Raw genomic sequence first — 15,948 nt, forward strand, 5'->3', positions numbered from 1 at the left:
GTAACCCAGTGAAATAACTGAACAGAAATGGCAGGATGAATATGCTTGATTCTTTCCCTTTTATTTATCATTTTTCAAAGTAATGAGTTGATTTATTGGTGACCAACTAATGTTTTTTATTAATATTTGAACTCACGAATTGAAACATATTTTATATGTTTCAATTCACTGACTTCATTATTGTAATCCATTGAAGTAATTATGGTAACTGATATTCACATTGTCCCATCTTTGGCCAATGGGAACATATTCAAGTTGGCTTAAGTCCTTATTTCACGACCCTAGTGAATAGTCTTTGATATCTGATATAACAAGCTGTTTTAGGCTTGTATTGTACATTTACTCCAGGTTGGGAATCTGGTGTATCTTCAAGGAACCCTCATTCCTTTTACTGGGAAATAGTATTTCAGGACTACAGTCTGGGCACCAGCATTGCTCATTCTAACTGAAATGGTCCTTGTTTTACTTCTCTTCAGTAGTCAGAAGAACACACACACAATATATATAATAAGTGAATACTATAGTAACAATTCAAATTCAGGATTTCAGATTTTTACTTAATCTCTTCTGACTTTTCTTTTACACTGAAAATTACCAGGAATGATAGCATTCGAGTGTCATACACATTCCAAAGTACACTCACAGTAATCTCAGAATAACACCATCAACAATGTGGTTACTGGAAAACAGTTTAAGATTTTTTTCCCCATCCTTAAGGTGGTACAACCCTTTAGGGATATAACATCAAATTACAGTGTTTTTGTTTTTGTTTTTGTTTTTTGCGGTACACGGGCCTCTCACTGCTGTGGCCTCTCCCGTTGCGGAGCACAGGCTCCGGAGGTGCAGGCTCAGCGGCCATGGCTCACGGGCCCAGCTGCTCCGCGGCGCATGGGATCTTCCCGGACCGGGGCACGAACCCGTGTCCCCTGCATCGGCAGGCGGACTCTCAACCACTGCGCCACCAGGGAAGCCTGAATTACAGTGTTTTAAAGACACTCGAATGATTCTTCTCATGGTTATGCCACTAATTAGACATACAGTTAGATCCTCTTCTTTTTTGTTGTTGTATATTTGAAATAACAGCTTTATGAGACAATTCACATACCATGAAATTCATGATTTTTAAAGTGTTCGGTTCAGAAGTTTTTACACTATATTCAGAGTTGTGCAACCATTGCTGGTGTCAATTCTAGAACATTTTCATAACCCCTAAAATAAGCCCTGTACCCTTTAGCTGTCACCTCCACAATCCCTCTATCACCTTCAGCCCTAAGCAACTGCTTATCTACTTTCTGTTTCTTTGTATTGCCTATTCTGGACATTTCATATAAATGGAATCATACATGTGGTCTTTTGTGCCTGGCTTCTTTCATTTAGCATAATGTATTCAAGGTTCATCTTTATTATCATATGTATTAGTGCTTCATTCCTTTTTATGGCTGAATAATATTACATTGTATGGAAATACCATGCATTTTGTTTATCCACTCATAGATTTTTTTAATTTAATTTTTTATTTTTAGATGTTGCTTTTTAATTTTTGCAAAAATTATGTAAAATACTTGGTTTTAAGAGAAAAATCTGTGGAATAATATATATATTTTTTATTTTATTTTTAAATTTTTTAATTATTTTTTTTGCGGTACACGGGCCTCTCACTGTTGTGGCCTCTCCCGTTGCGGAGCACAGGCCCCAGACGGGCAGGCTCAGCGGCCATGGCTCACGGGCCCAGCCACTCCGCGGCATGTGGGATCTTCCCGGACCAGGGCACGAACCCGTGTCCCCTGAATCTGCAGGCGGACCCTCAACCACTGTGCCACCAGGGAAGCCTGGAATAATATATTTTTAAAGAAGCCTGGTTTCTCTGGTACGGATAGTTAAGCTTTAAAAAAATTGTTTTATTCTAAAATGTTTTTAATATAAAGCTTGTGTATGCAATCTTCTTTCCTTATTTATTTTTAATATATGACAGGCTTACTTTTACCCCTTAAGGTTATCATTGTTTCATTGTCTTTATGTAATGCACTTAGTGTCTCTCCCACCCCTCCATTTTTTGGTTGTTATTTGTTGGTTCCCAGCTGTGAGGTATATTATAATTATCCTTTTCTTTTTTTAACCCAGGTTCTCATTTGAAGTAATTTTCTTTTATTTCCAGTGAAATGCTACGACATTTCATATGCCCTCCACTTCCTCCCCAGATTTTGATAATTGTGGTATATCTACCTTGTTAGGTCATGTAACCATTATTGACAGTACTTTCTCCCTTACAGTTATCACTTAACCTAGTCTTAGTTCTGCAGTAGCGTGTGGGTGGGTGGATGGTGGAGGGTGGGTGGATGGTGGAGGGTGGGTGGATGGTGGAGGGTGGGTGGGTGGGTGGGTGGTGGAGGGTGGGTGGGTGGTGGAGGGTGGGTGGATGGTGGATGGAGGGTGGGTGGATGGTGGAGGGCGGGTGGATGGTGGAGGGCGGGTGGATGGTGGAGGGCGGGTGGATGGTGGATGGAGGGTGGATGGTGGAGGGTGGGTGGATGGTGGAGGGTGGGTGGATGGTGGAGGGTGGGTGGATGGTGGATGGAGGGCGGGTGGGTGGTGGAGGGCGGGTGGGTGGTGGAGGGCGGATGGTGGATGGAGGGCGGGCGGGTGGTGGAGGGCGGGTGGATGGTGGATGGAGGGCGGGTGGATGGTGGATGGAGGGCGGGTGGGTGGTGGAGGGCGGGTGGGTGGTGGAGGGTGGATGGTGGAGGGTGGGTGGGTGGTGGAGGGCGGGTGGATGGTGGAGGGCGGGTGGATGGTGGATGGAGGGCGGGTGGATGGTGGATGGAGGGCGGGTGGATGGTGGAGGGCGGGTGGGTGGATAGGTAGAGATTTAGATTTAGACACATAGTTTTGGTCTTTTGTTTTAAGGCTCCTTTTTAGATCTCATATCAGAGTCCCTTGGGTCATTGTGGTGGGGTGACACTAGTTCCCTAGCAGATTCCTCAGTAAGGGCTCATGAAAACTATGTTTCATGAGTTCTTGGATTTTCCTAACAGTTGCAACATGTATACCTGAAAGTCTGTTTGGCTGGCCATAATATATTTGGCTTATATTTTTTTCCCCGAATAAATTTAGTATATGTTATTCATTGTCTTTTGCCATGAAGCATTGAGATTGCAAAGTCTGATGACAATATGATTTTTTTGTTTCCGCTTAAAAGAACCTTGGTTTATTTATTTAATTAATTTACTTATAAGCTGGATACCTAAAAGATTGTCTTTCTTTAAATTCCACTAGTTTTACTTGGTGCTGGTTTTTCCACATTGATATTTTTGAATACATGATGTCCTTTCAACGTATAGTTTCAGGGTTTTGTTTTGTTTTTATTTTTTTTGATTCAAGTGAATGTCTTTATGTTTTAGTTTTTTCTGTTTCATTGGTTTGGTTTTCTTCTCTGGGAACCACTACTGTATGTATTCTGGATCTACTTTGCCTATCTTCTCTTTCACTTCATTTCAAATCTTTTCCTTTTTTTAAGTAAAATTTTCTTCCTCGTATTTCTATGAAGGCATTATCTCTTTTTATTTGCTCTTGTGTTCCATCTAGCTTTTTATTTTTGAAATGATGTACAATTTTTGAAGAATTATTTTCTGAGTTCTTTCACTTGGTTTGTGAGTGTTTCTAATTTAAATTTGTGTCGTTCTTTTATATTTTCTGAGATTTTTAAGATGTCTTTTAGCATACTTTGAGAATCAGGTCCCTGTATCACCTGCTTAGTGGGCATGTCTCTGGCAAGCGTTCATTGTCTGTAGGGTTATTCAGCTCCTTATTCTCTCTCAATTCTCTCGCTTATTCTCTCTCACGGTTATTTCCTTAAAATAACCATGTATTGGATTCTAACACAATCCTTTTTTCTTGTTCATTTTTAAACATGATATTTGTTTTTATGAACTTTAAGAAAAGAGAGAGTTAGGAAAGCATTTAGGTTTATGCTTTAAGCTCTCTCTTCTGAATTGATAAGTAATACATCTCTTATTTTTTGAGGTCTCCTGGCTGTGTTCCTCTCCCCCTTTTTCTGGCCCTTCTCTTTCCTTTACCTCTGTTGTCCTTTACTGGTCAGTTGGATTTCACCCCAGCAGTTTCTTCTGGGTGTGGAGCTTTGTCCTAGAAGGAAAGTTTGGCTGAGACTTTCAAGAGTTTTGGGGGTGTAAACCACTTTAGCCCCTTCAGACCTTATTGCCCACCCATTGACTTCACTCAGGAACCGGTGCCACAATCATCCCCAATGTCAGGAAGCCCTCAAATAGAAGCAGTGAGCTTTCTATTGAGTATTCATTGGTAATTTTGGAATTTGGCCCTTTAGCCCCATCAGACACTCCGTTAATCCCCTCTGCTTCCCCTGCACAAATGCTCATAGGGATCTGGGATACTGGTTGGGGGTGGGGTGTGGGTATGAGGTATCACATGGGTCCAGGGACTGTTTCCCTCCCCCTTTCTATTTTGGGGTTCATGAAGTTACCTTTCACCTAGTTTTATTGTAAATGTGTCTCATGGAGTTTTGATTTTGTTGTCTTAGTTGTTCTGTCCTTTTGGGGGAACTAAGGGAAATTGAAATCCTACTGTCATCACTGTCTTTTCAGAAATCTTTTTGTCATGTTGACCTGTCAAATTGCCACTACTTGATCATTTTTGATTGACTAAAATGGTAATTTTATATGGTTTAACCTAAGGTATAGCTCTGTGTTTAGGTTCTAAAACATTTGGAATCTCTTTTTCAAAATGTATAGGTTCAACATACAGTTTTGTATTTACGTTAATACTTAGAGTCGACCCTCCATATCCACTGGCTCCTCACTTGTGGATTCAGTCAACCACAGATCAAATTGAAATCCGTGGATGCGACCCCACAGATAATGAGGGCCGGCTATACTGTGCCATTTTATATAAGGGGTTTTGGTATCAGCAGGGGGTCCTGAAACTAATCCCCCATGGATGTTGAGGGATGACTGTAGTTTAGTTGCTCATAACAGGCAAAAATTTCTAAAATAGCCATATAATTAAAAAAATGATTAATTTTAATAATGTGAGGTTGGGATTCCCTGGTGGCACAGTGGTTAAGAATCTGCCTGCCGATGCAGGAGACGCGGGTTCGAGTCCTGGTCCGGGAAGATCCCACATGCCGCGGAGTAACTAAGCCCATGCGCCACAACAACTGAGCCTGCGCTCTAGAGCCCGCAAGCTACAACTGCTGAGCCCACGTGCCATAACTACTGAAGCCCACATGCTTAGAGCCCATGCTTCGCAACAAGAGAAGCCACCACAATGAGAAGCCTGCACACCGCAACGAAGAGTAGCCCCCCACCCGCCGCAACTAGAGAAAGCCCACGCGCAGCAACGAAGACCCAACGCAGCCAAAAAAAATAAATTAATTAATTAAAAAAAATAATGTGAGGCATAAGTGTGTAGGGTAAGGGAAGGATGTAGCTATTCTTTATTTAATTCCCTAAAATACTCATTGGATTATCTGTTATTTTTCAACTTCTTGAACTGCCTTTTTTATATTCTGAATTGTCATAGGTAATTGGATATGTTTCTCTGTTCTGTTGCTCTGTTTATTACTGTGCCAGAACCTTTCTGTTTTAAATACAGTAGGTTTATTAGTAAGATTTGGCATTGTGTAGGGCAGTTCTTCCCATACATTCTTTCTTTTCAAAAGTTTCTGGGCTGTTTTTATTTTTGTACATTACTTTCTTACACCTGAACTTTATTTAATGAATTTATTAACCCACACAAAATGCCATTGTGATTATGATTGTAATTACATTGAGTTTTTATTAATGTCCCTACATTATCGAGTCTTTTCAGTTTGATTGGATTGTTCAGGGATTTTATACTACATTTAATACTATATTTCTCACTGGAATGAAAGAATAACAAATAGGCCATTCTTGCACCTTATTACCCCTTTCCTCTCTCCCTGTGTTTTATTTAAATAATTGGGCATTTAAGATCCAGGTTTTTCCTCACAGTATGCTGTTTTATTTTTTTCAGTTTCCAGTATTCCTTACTAAAACTTGAATTATAGTCCTTAACCAAGTGATCATCATGGAGTTATATCTGCCTGTATACATTCTTCGAGATTCATGGCTTCTCATTTCCTTGGGCATTTTTCTTTTTCTACCTGGAGATCTTTATTCTGATCCAATTTTCATTTGACCAGACTCTCCTGTTCTTCCTCAGGTAGTTTTTTAGAGAAGGTAAATGAATTGTACTTTGGGTTCTTCCCTGTTCAAAGAGTATTTTTCCCTTCTTCTGTACATATTAGTGATATCTTGACTGTGCAGAAAGCCCTCCTCCACCTCTTCCTTTTGTTCTTTCTGGAACTCCTATTATTCTTACGTTATAGCTCCTAGATCTGTCCTCCATTTCTCTTACTTTTCACTCAAAATTTCTATTCCTTTTTCTTTTGCTCTGGGTTATAGTGATCATTTCTGCAGTTAATTTCTAAATTATTGATTCAGACTTTGACAGCATTCATTCTATTTTCACTCCCTTTATGGAATTTATTTCAGAAATCTTGGTCTTTTTTTTTTTTTCCAGAGGACTTTAATGAGATCTTGCATTAGAGTATTTTTGTTGTTCTCTCCTGTGTCCTACATTCAGTCACTGTCAGCTTTTCTGATTCTTCACGTTGGTGTCCCTGGTTAAAACTGCCATCCCCTCTTCCACGCTCAGGAGTTTTTTAATGTCTGTTCCTCTTTGTCTGGATGGGGCTTGACGCCCCAGGCAACACCAGCAGGAATGTGTTTCCTCAGCAGCTGTGTAGGCCTGCCAGGCTGCTGCTTCTCCGGGCGGTGTTGTCTTGCAGTTGTTGAGAAGGAGGGATTGTCCCTTCCCAGTTAGCCTGAAGCAGATGGGTCAACAGGCTGGAACTACAGAGAATGCCGAAAGAATTCTTTAGAATTTTATCCTAGAAAGCTTGCTGAATTTTGTAGAGCTCTAAATAAATATTTTATCTGATGTCATTCTCCACACCAGAAGAAACAAGCATTTATACTGCCTAAAGCTTTTAAACAGATATGTCTTAACCCTGACCACATTTATCACAAGTAATCATTTCTCAAATTATGCAGCTATTTTAGAAATTCTTGCCTGTTATGGGAAACTAAAGTATGTATTAATTTAAATGCCAAAATATGTGTTGAACATAAAAGAATGTGAGTCGGGGAGACCAGTTAAGTGTTCACTAAATGTCAGGGAGCACAGATATGACTGACATTTGGAGGCACAATAACTAAATTGGTGATGTTTTAAATTGAAGAAAAGTTGAGATTTTGGATGGCTTCAGTTTTCTCAATAGAAGGAGAAGGCAAGACCTTTGAATGATTGGTCAGGATGATGTTGCCAGAGGTTTAAGAACACTGAGAAATCTCCAAATCTTCTGTTTTATGGGGAAAAGCATAGGAGTTTGATGGGGAGAACTGTATGAATGGGTGAGCAACAGTAGGATTCCTAGAAAACACCAAATAACATATATTTGAGTGGGACCAGCCAGGTTAATTTTATGAATTTTTCTCTTTCAGCCTCCTTTGGTATAGGTCAGGAGAACAAGTGGACAAAAGACTTAGTTAAACCCACTAGTTTTTATGTTTACACAAATGACTACCTGGTTTTGTAATCTTTTCTCAAATTTAATAATTCTCTGGTTTTGTCAGTCTAGAGATAGTTGTGGATAATACTGTGTATAGCCTTAAAACTAAATGCTCCGATTATTTTAGGTATGATAAACAAAATGTATGATGAAAAAGGTGAACTTGGTTCTTTTCCTACTATACTTTTTTGATAAAGATATTACAATTTCATTTTAGTTCTTGTTACGGTTTTCTAATACTTTTAGAGCTTTTTAGGTCTTCGTTGAAAATGGTGAATTATTCTAAAGATTATTTTTCCTGTAAAATTACGATTTTTATGGGTTTGTCAGCAAACTATAGAGAATCCTAGTTTATAACTACAACTGTAGCAAGTTCTCCTGGATGCTCTTTTCAGCTCTGTTGAATTTGTATTACAGTTTTCTGAATTTCCGGATCCCATGTGGGGTTCTGATTACGTGCAGCTGTCCAGGACGCCGCCTTCCTCGGAGCAGAAATGCAGCGCTGTCTCGTGGGATGAGCTGAAGTCCATGGATTTACCCTCATTCGAACCTGCCTTCCTGGTCCTCTGTCGAGTCCTTCTGAATGTCATACACGAATGTCTCAAGTTAAGGTTGGAACAGAGACCTGCTGGAGAACCATCTCTCTTGAGTATTAAGCAGGTTTGTTTCAAAGACTGTTTAAAAATATTGAGCATTTATGACATTTTCCTACAGGCTCAGCACTTTTATTTTTAGGATTTTCCCCCTAATTGTTCTTTTCTCCATGCATTCTTCAAAGATGAGATGATGATTCCACCTCTCTATCTTCCACTTCCTCATTCGAAAAGGTTATGAAAGTGTGGTGCTGATATGACCCTCCATATCCTATTAGCATCAGTCTTTGGGGACTGGAAACTTAAAATTCACTCATAAGAGATAGTTTAAATTCTTAAATTCTTGTTGTTGTTGTTACGTAAGCAGGTAGATGCCTGCAGTACGCAGGGGTGGGATGTGTTTGGCCATTTTGCTGGCTTAGGCACCCGTATGGTTTAAGCCACAATGACAGCTTCTGCTTTCTTAATTATTATCAATTTGGAGCGGGATTTTCTAGTGAGTTTGCTACTCCAAGGGTAACAGAGAAATGGCTAGAAGCAGTTGTATCTACCACAGTGTGTGCTGAAGAGCGTTTATATTTATGCCTTATGATATTACCGTATTGACATTCACTATCTAAAATAACCATTTCAAATTTTGATGAAAAACAGTTACTATGTTTTGTGTGGACTGTGCTTGTCCGTCCCCGTGGAGTTTGAAGGGCCAGGAGCTCCTTGGCTCTGAATGGCAGGATGGGCAGAGGGGATGAGTGCAAGTTGAAGGACGGGCGGTGCGAGAAGTACGAAAGAGGACTTGACGCTGTTGGTTAAGTTAGGTGTGGAGCCGGGCGACTGATGGAACTGGAGGTGGAGTCCTGCACCTCACCGTCGTCGCTTCAGTTCTTATCGAGCACAGCCCGAGCTCTGCGTCCACTGGCGCACTACTCCCTTCTCACCATCTTGGTTCTAGTTACTTTCCTTCTGTCCACTTGGGCGACACTTTTCACTTGTCCTACATGTTGTAGCGGTTATTTAGGAAGTTTTGGTAAAATGCTTACCTCTCCTCCCCACAAAACAAATACATACTTCAGGAACATAAGCTGCTGAAACAAGGGGGAGTTTACGTTTTACTAAAGGGGCTGTTGTGAGGATTAAACAGTAATTTATGTTAAAACATTTTGCAAAGTAAAAAACCAATACTTAGATTAAGATAGCATTACTAGAGTAAAAATAAAATAGAAATTTTGGCTTTAATGCATTCAGATTGAGTTGTAAGCACCTAAGTGACATCTTTAACAGAAATTTATGTTAACACTTTTTAATGGATTTAACTCTAGCCGTTACTCTCTTACTGTGGGTAATTATTTTAAAAACATTTTGAAGGGGATCTTGTTGTAAAAGCAGTCCATGTTTATTTTAGAAAATTTGAAAAGTACGGAAAATGATAGATAAAAATGAAAGTTATCCTATTATTCTGCCATTCAGAGATAAGCACTGTAACATTTTGGTGTATTTCTATCCATTTATTTTTCTGTATGTACATACTTTCTGCACATATAATTTAAAATAAAAAAGAAAAGAATATGTGTTTTCATCCTTAAATTTTTTTCAGAAATAAGATTTTAAGTGGCTGCATTAGTGTTCTACCATATAAGTGCATCATAACTTATTTAATCCCCATTGTTGTTTTGAATAATATTGTGATAAATATATTTGTATGTAAGTTTTAGTCTGCCTCTCTGATTATTGCTTGAGTATAAAACGTAAAAATTAACTAGTGAGTCATACATTTTTAGATTCTAGAAAGTTTGTACCAGTTTACTTTCCCTGTAGCAGCACCGTGGATCCTTTCGTGTCTTGATAATGTATCTTAAAACTAGTGCAACTGTGATCTTGTCTCACAGTCCCTGCTGGTTAGAATTCGAGGGCGTGTGACCAGCGTGTTATTGATAGAAGGACAGTAAAGGTCCTCTCATTGCACCTTCCCTCCCTTCTCACAGTACCTCCTGGGCCTACACATGGCGGTTTCACTCATCCTTTTGTTTTCTTTCATTTTTCCCCCCTTGACCTCCATTTAATTTTATCAGATTAATCTTAGGTTTGTTTGTTTTTGTGATTGAGTTTTTTGATGGTAAAAGCCACAAATGACGGTAGGTAAACTTTGCTAAATTATTACAAAGGCCACCAGGCTCTGTGGTATGTAAGTATATTTGAATCTTTATTATGTTTTTGGTTAAAAATGACCAGTCGCATGAGGAAGTTTTTCTCTTGTATCCCTTGTCTTGTAATGTAAACTAGTAGAAAAATAGATCTTTTTCTGTAGAATTTATTTTCTATAAAAATTTACTTGTAGAACAACGTATTTTAGCAACTCAGTTTTCTGCCTGTATGTTTTTCTTTGTGTATTCATGCTGTACTGTTAAATACTTTTGTTTTCACTGATTTGTTTTATTTTAATTATTCAGTTGAGATCACTGAGATATTTATGTGAAATGAACTGACAAAGAATCTGGAAAATATTTTAGGGTTTTCAGAGGCAAGTTTCTCTTTCCTGAGCTTTTTGAGGATTTACGTGGAAAATGTGTGAAAACCGACAAATAATCTGGTCAGAGTGTGTGAAATGGTCGAACTTGTGCCTGTTGTCTTGCAGCTGGTGAGAGAGTGTAAGGAGGTGCTGAAGGGTGGCCTTCTGATGAAGCAGTACTACCAGTTCATGCTGCACGAGGTCCTGGACCACCTGGTGGAGACCGACTGCAACATCGACGCCTTCGAGGAGGATCTGCACAAAATGCTGATGGTCAGGACAGTGGGGAGAGATGTCTGACTTGTGTCTCTTCTCACACGCGCCGTGCTTCCCTGTGCTCTTCTAGCCTCTGTACTTCTGCCCCGGTTATTCCTTCCTGCTCACGATGTCTTCTCTCCTCCTTATCTGCCCACTGAAGATTTACTTTCAAGTTTTGTCTGACACTTTTCACCTTTCATGTGCATCTATCTATACCTTCTCTGAACTCTTACAGGGTTCTAATCATAACCACACTATTTAATACTTAGCGATGTACCACCTCTCTGTCCTCAGGTTTCCCTAATTAGGCTGAAGGCTGCACAAGCCAGGGGCTGTGAATGAAGTGCTTTTGTTTCTGTAAGGTTTGGTAGAGTGTTAGTACATAGTAAATCCATGTTAGAGTCATTAGGGTATGTGCACAGACGATTAATGTGGCAGGTTGATGAAATAATACAGAAAACAGCAAAGCTTGTAGGCATATCGTTTTTGGAATGCTTTCACCCTTGCTTGACATCTCACTGTGTCCTGCCTCAGGATGGCTGCAGCACCTCCAGACACCACCCTCACTTTCTAAAGAGAAAGGCAGAGGGGAAAAGTCTCCTTGCCAGCTAAGTCCAGAACAGCGAAAGCTCTCCTGGAAGCCCCACCCAACAGATGTCCCCTACATCCTACTGACCAGACCTTTGTGTGGCCCCTTCACTGTAATGGAGGCTGGGAATGCAAAGATTTAGCTTTTCAGCCTCTGTAGTAGAAGGAGAGAAAGAAGAGTGTGGCTGGGGAGGGACTTATATTTGGCATCTTACAAGAAATAATTTTGAGTCTGAAATGATTTCCTAATCGTTTGGGAGAATACATAAAAGACCAGAATGTGTAAAATGTAGCTACATTTTGAAATACTGTATATATTGCTTATGTCAGAAAAGTCTTTATCGTTGAAGAGTTAATGGTAAAAAACAGCAAGGAAATTAATTTTTCTCTCTGTGGTTGATTAAACCAGAAGTTTAAAAAGACAAAATGTGCTTTGCTTTCCAAACTGTCTTAGATGGCTTTACAGGCGCACGCCACACCTTTTACCACGTAATCGCTGAGGCAGGAAGGGTGAGAATTAGGCTGTGCCTTCCAGGTCATCCACCTCCAGCCCTTGGTGTGCCTGTGAGATGTCAGAAGGCTCAGTTAAGGGAAGTACCGAAATTCTCAGCTGGTTAGAGCTAGAAATGCTTAGGATTTAGTTTTGACTCTGCTGCCAATTTTCTGTGTGAGGCATCATGTGCCTTAGTTCATCTCCATAATTTCACAGATGAAGAACTAGAAATTATCGATAGTTTTAAAATTGTGCCCCGAAGTGTGCTAGATGGATTAGTGCAGGGGCATAGTTTGCAAACTGGTGGAGCCCAAACAAAGTCAGTGTTTTTGTCAGGAAGGGAGGAGCGTGTGGCCTTCGGAGAGGCGGTCACCTTGTTTGCTGCTCCACCTGCCCTCCTTTAGATGCGGAGGGCCCGTCCACGGCGAGTGAGAGCTGTGGTCTCTTGGGGTGTGAATGGTCAGTAGGCAGCAGGGCATGTCCCCATAGAGGACATACTGCCAGACAGTATCCTGTCCTGTAAGCCGGGGAAGACCGCCGAGTGAGAGATGGGTTAAAAGGGCGAGGGGAAGCAGTGATCAGCAAATTACGATGCAGGATATCTGTGACTGAGGGGTCTTTACTCTGTGCTGCATCATCCTTCTGACTCGAAACACGGAGGAACTTATGCATGCAGTTGCTTCCGAGGAAGTAACTGGTGAGTACTGGTTTGAGCCAGCAAAACCAGATGGAAGCTGTGAGCTTTCTTAGGTCATTTCCCTGGTCCTGGCTTTTAGAAACAACCAAAACAATAAACATAGTATGTGATGTAGGAATATGTGATAGACAGATTGAAGGAAATCACATAAAAAGAACTTAAAAGGAGTGAAAATATGAAAATGATGAACAAGATGTGAGAGTTGTAGGAGACACACAAGGGAGAGCTCAGACTTGCACAGTTAGTGTTCCTATAGAAGAATAAAGGACAGAGGAGCAGAGAAGACTCAATTTTCCATTCTAGAGATGTTATTGGGTGTCTGCTGTGTACCAGGCAGGCATCGTGCCGGGTCCTGCAGGCTCGGTAAGGAGCATAAACGCCCTCTTGGAGTTTAAGAACGTTGGGGAAAATGACTGTTAAATAATTGTACAGACATAACATTACAACGGTGAAAAACATCAAAGGAGAGACACGGGTCCTTTATGGACTCTCACAGTAAGGTCTGAGTTCACGTGGCGGTGAGGCAAGTCTCTCAGGAAGGGACAGTTGGAATTTATCTGAAAGTTGCTGTGTGTGTTATAATCCAATTTATGTAGTAATAATTTGAAAGCTTACACAAAGCAATACTGTATCTTGTAATTTGTGTAATAACAGATTATTTAAAAAAACATATAAACCAGAAGGGGACATACTAAATGCATAATTGTTACCTCTGAGGAGGGAGGAAAGAGAAGTGAAGAAAGAACCCAAGGAGAAATTAACTTTGTGATGTATTATTTCTCATCGAAAAAATATCTAAAGCCATTATGACCAAATATTAACATTTGTTCATTCTGGATATTATTTGTAAAAATATTTTAAAGCCACTTTACTTTTTAGTTAAAAAAAAAGCGCGCGAGAGAGATTGAAAGGAACACTTTGCTGACAGAGAAGGGAGCAGATGCAAAGTTTCTGTGATGATGCAGGATAAGGGAAGCAGCTTTGGAATGAAAGTTCCCAGGAAAGCCTTGGGAAGGGACCACTGTGGCTGCAGTTAGAGGAACAGCCTGGGGGGATCCAGAGTCAATGGGAGAAGACCAGGCAGAGACTAGCCTAGTGGTGCACACGCTAGTCCCTGGATTGCAGTGGAATAGCATAAATTTAGGACAAAGCATAAGCATTCGAAAGAAGAGAAGGAAGTGAAGTTGGCAGGACTCAGGGTTGGACTGGATATGGGGGAGGTATCGAGAGTGATTGCTGGCTGTCCAGTTTGTGCAGCAAGATGAATAGTGAAGATGGTAGGTCCAGTGAGAGTTCTTTAAATGGAAGATACCTGAGACCACTGGAAAGCCTTTGGCATTGATTTTGTTAAGGGTAAGAGATGAAAGAAAATTTCATACGTGTATATATATATAAGAGAAAGGAGAAGACTGATGGTGTCAGGTTCCTCGGGTATCACGAGGAAACGGGTCTCAAAACACAAGTGCTGGGCTTAGCAGGAAGCACAGCTCCTCTACTGTGAAAAAGGGAAGGATGGCAGGTAACAGCATGTAGGTTTCTGTTACTTGTTTCATGACGATGAGAGCTTTTATATCTAATGACTTAAAGTTTTTTTGTGAAGAGAGACGAGATCATCTGCTGAGAGTGGGTTGGGATGGGTTTTGGCAGTTTGAGGAAAATGGAGAAGTTTCAAACTTGTGGTTGTAGAGAGAAGGAAAGTGAGCTGAGCAGAGGTACAAGTATTACCAGAAATGTGTGCCGTGTGGTTGGTGAATGTGACTGTGTAGAAGAGCGACTCCCCCCTGTCGTGTGACTCGTGGCCCTCAGCTTCTGGGCTGTGCGGACGGGGAAGGGAGCTGGGCTCGGCTTGACAGGCAGGTGAGAAGAGGCAGGTGGGAAAAGGCAGTGTGAGCATTCCAGGAATGGCAAGGTGGAGGGCGGTGGCAGGGACATGAGCGTACGGACAGGAGTGCTGAATAAGGGGGACAGGGACCCAGGGAAGAGAGGAGTGAGTTGGAGGAAGAAGAGGAACCAGGGGACTGGAGTTCCAGATAAAGTGAAGAGAACAGTGTAGAGGGGGGAGTTGGGCAAACTGGAGCGAGGAGAGGAGGTTTTAACATCAGTGTGTTTGAATTGGGCTTTGGGCGGTTCTGGTATTGGCAGGATCAGAAACAAAACCTTGTCAGAGAGGAGAAAAGGTGGTTGGAACTGGAGGCCATGGGGGAACGGAACTGAAATGGTGTTAGGGCGTCGTGCACCTGATGTTAAGTCACACAGCTGGTGGCTGAGCCTGGGATGGAGAGAAGACTGAGTCACAGGCTGGAGTCTGACAACTGACGGGTAGTTGAAAATCAGTAGATGATGGTGTGCAGAGGGGGCATCGTCGATGGTCTATCTGACGACATCAGTCTTAAAGGGGTAGGGTATTTCTTTTGTTTTGTTTTTAAGTAAGACTGTGTAAGAGTGATGGTTTGAAAGTAGCAGTGGGGTGCACGAGGATGCCGACTGTTTGCAACCCTTGAGATATACTGTAAGATAGTTGTCCCTTGAGAGGGCTGTCAGGGAGAAGTGCAGCTCTCAGGACAGCCAGGTTTCAGGGAAGCCAAGGAGGTGAAGGAGCATTCCAGGAATGGAAAGGGAGGTCCTGGGCCCGCTGTACAAAAGACTTGTTTCATTTGGATGAGATGGTCATAGACCCATAAGTTGCAGGTTCCACACACACAGCTGTATTCATAGTGGACCCAGGACTGGAGATTCACGCTGCACAGCCTGGATGGAGGAGGACCCGGAATTATCCAAAGATAATTGGCAGTTTTCTTAAAATAAAGACCCCAGATTTTTGCCTGCTGAAAGTTATTGTTGGGTCTCAGAAAATATTCATTTCAGTGAACCCTAAGATGTAGCCTGGTGAAATAATTGAAATCCAAGACTAGAGAAAGGGTCCTGTAAACATCTACGCAGGGAAAGGAAGCCACCTTCAGGGAGCCGGGAGAGTGGTGATTAGTGGCATCAGTTTTCTTTATGCTAACAGGACACACTGTGTTAGAAGGCAGTAGAGTAATGTCTTCAAGGTTCTGAGGGAGAGAATGTGTAGCTTAAGTATTTTATACCCAGTCAAGTTATCCTTTCAGTAAAAGAATCCACAAACAGTGATGTTTCATAATATAACAATTGTTAACCTGTCTTGAGAAAATCTCCTTGATAGTAAAA

General features: G+C 41.1%; 1 protein-coding gene across 2 annotated transcripts in view; it reads left to right on the forward strand.

The window, feature by feature from the left end:
• MAP3K4 (mitogen-activated protein kinase kinase kinase 4) overlaps positions 1–15,948 on the forward strand; it is a 111,972-nt gene that overhangs the window by 60,288 nt on the left and 35,736 nt on the right. For both annotated transcript variants that reach the window (XM_082668546.1, XM_082668547.1), the window contains exons 4-5: positions 8,045–8,287; positions 10,850–10,996. In XM_082668546.1, coding sequence (XP_082524672.1) covers positions 8,045–8,287; positions 10,850–10,996 — 390 coding nt within the window. The remainder of the gene's footprint in view (positions 1–8,044; positions 8,288–10,849; positions 10,997–15,948) is intronic.

This window comes from Grampus griseus (assembly GCF_964374135.1).
Source record: "Grampus griseus genome assembly, chromosome: 13".
In the NCBI taxonomy this organism is placed as follows: Eukaryota; Metazoa; Chordata; class Mammalia; order Artiodactyla; family Delphinidae; genus Grampus; species Grampus griseus.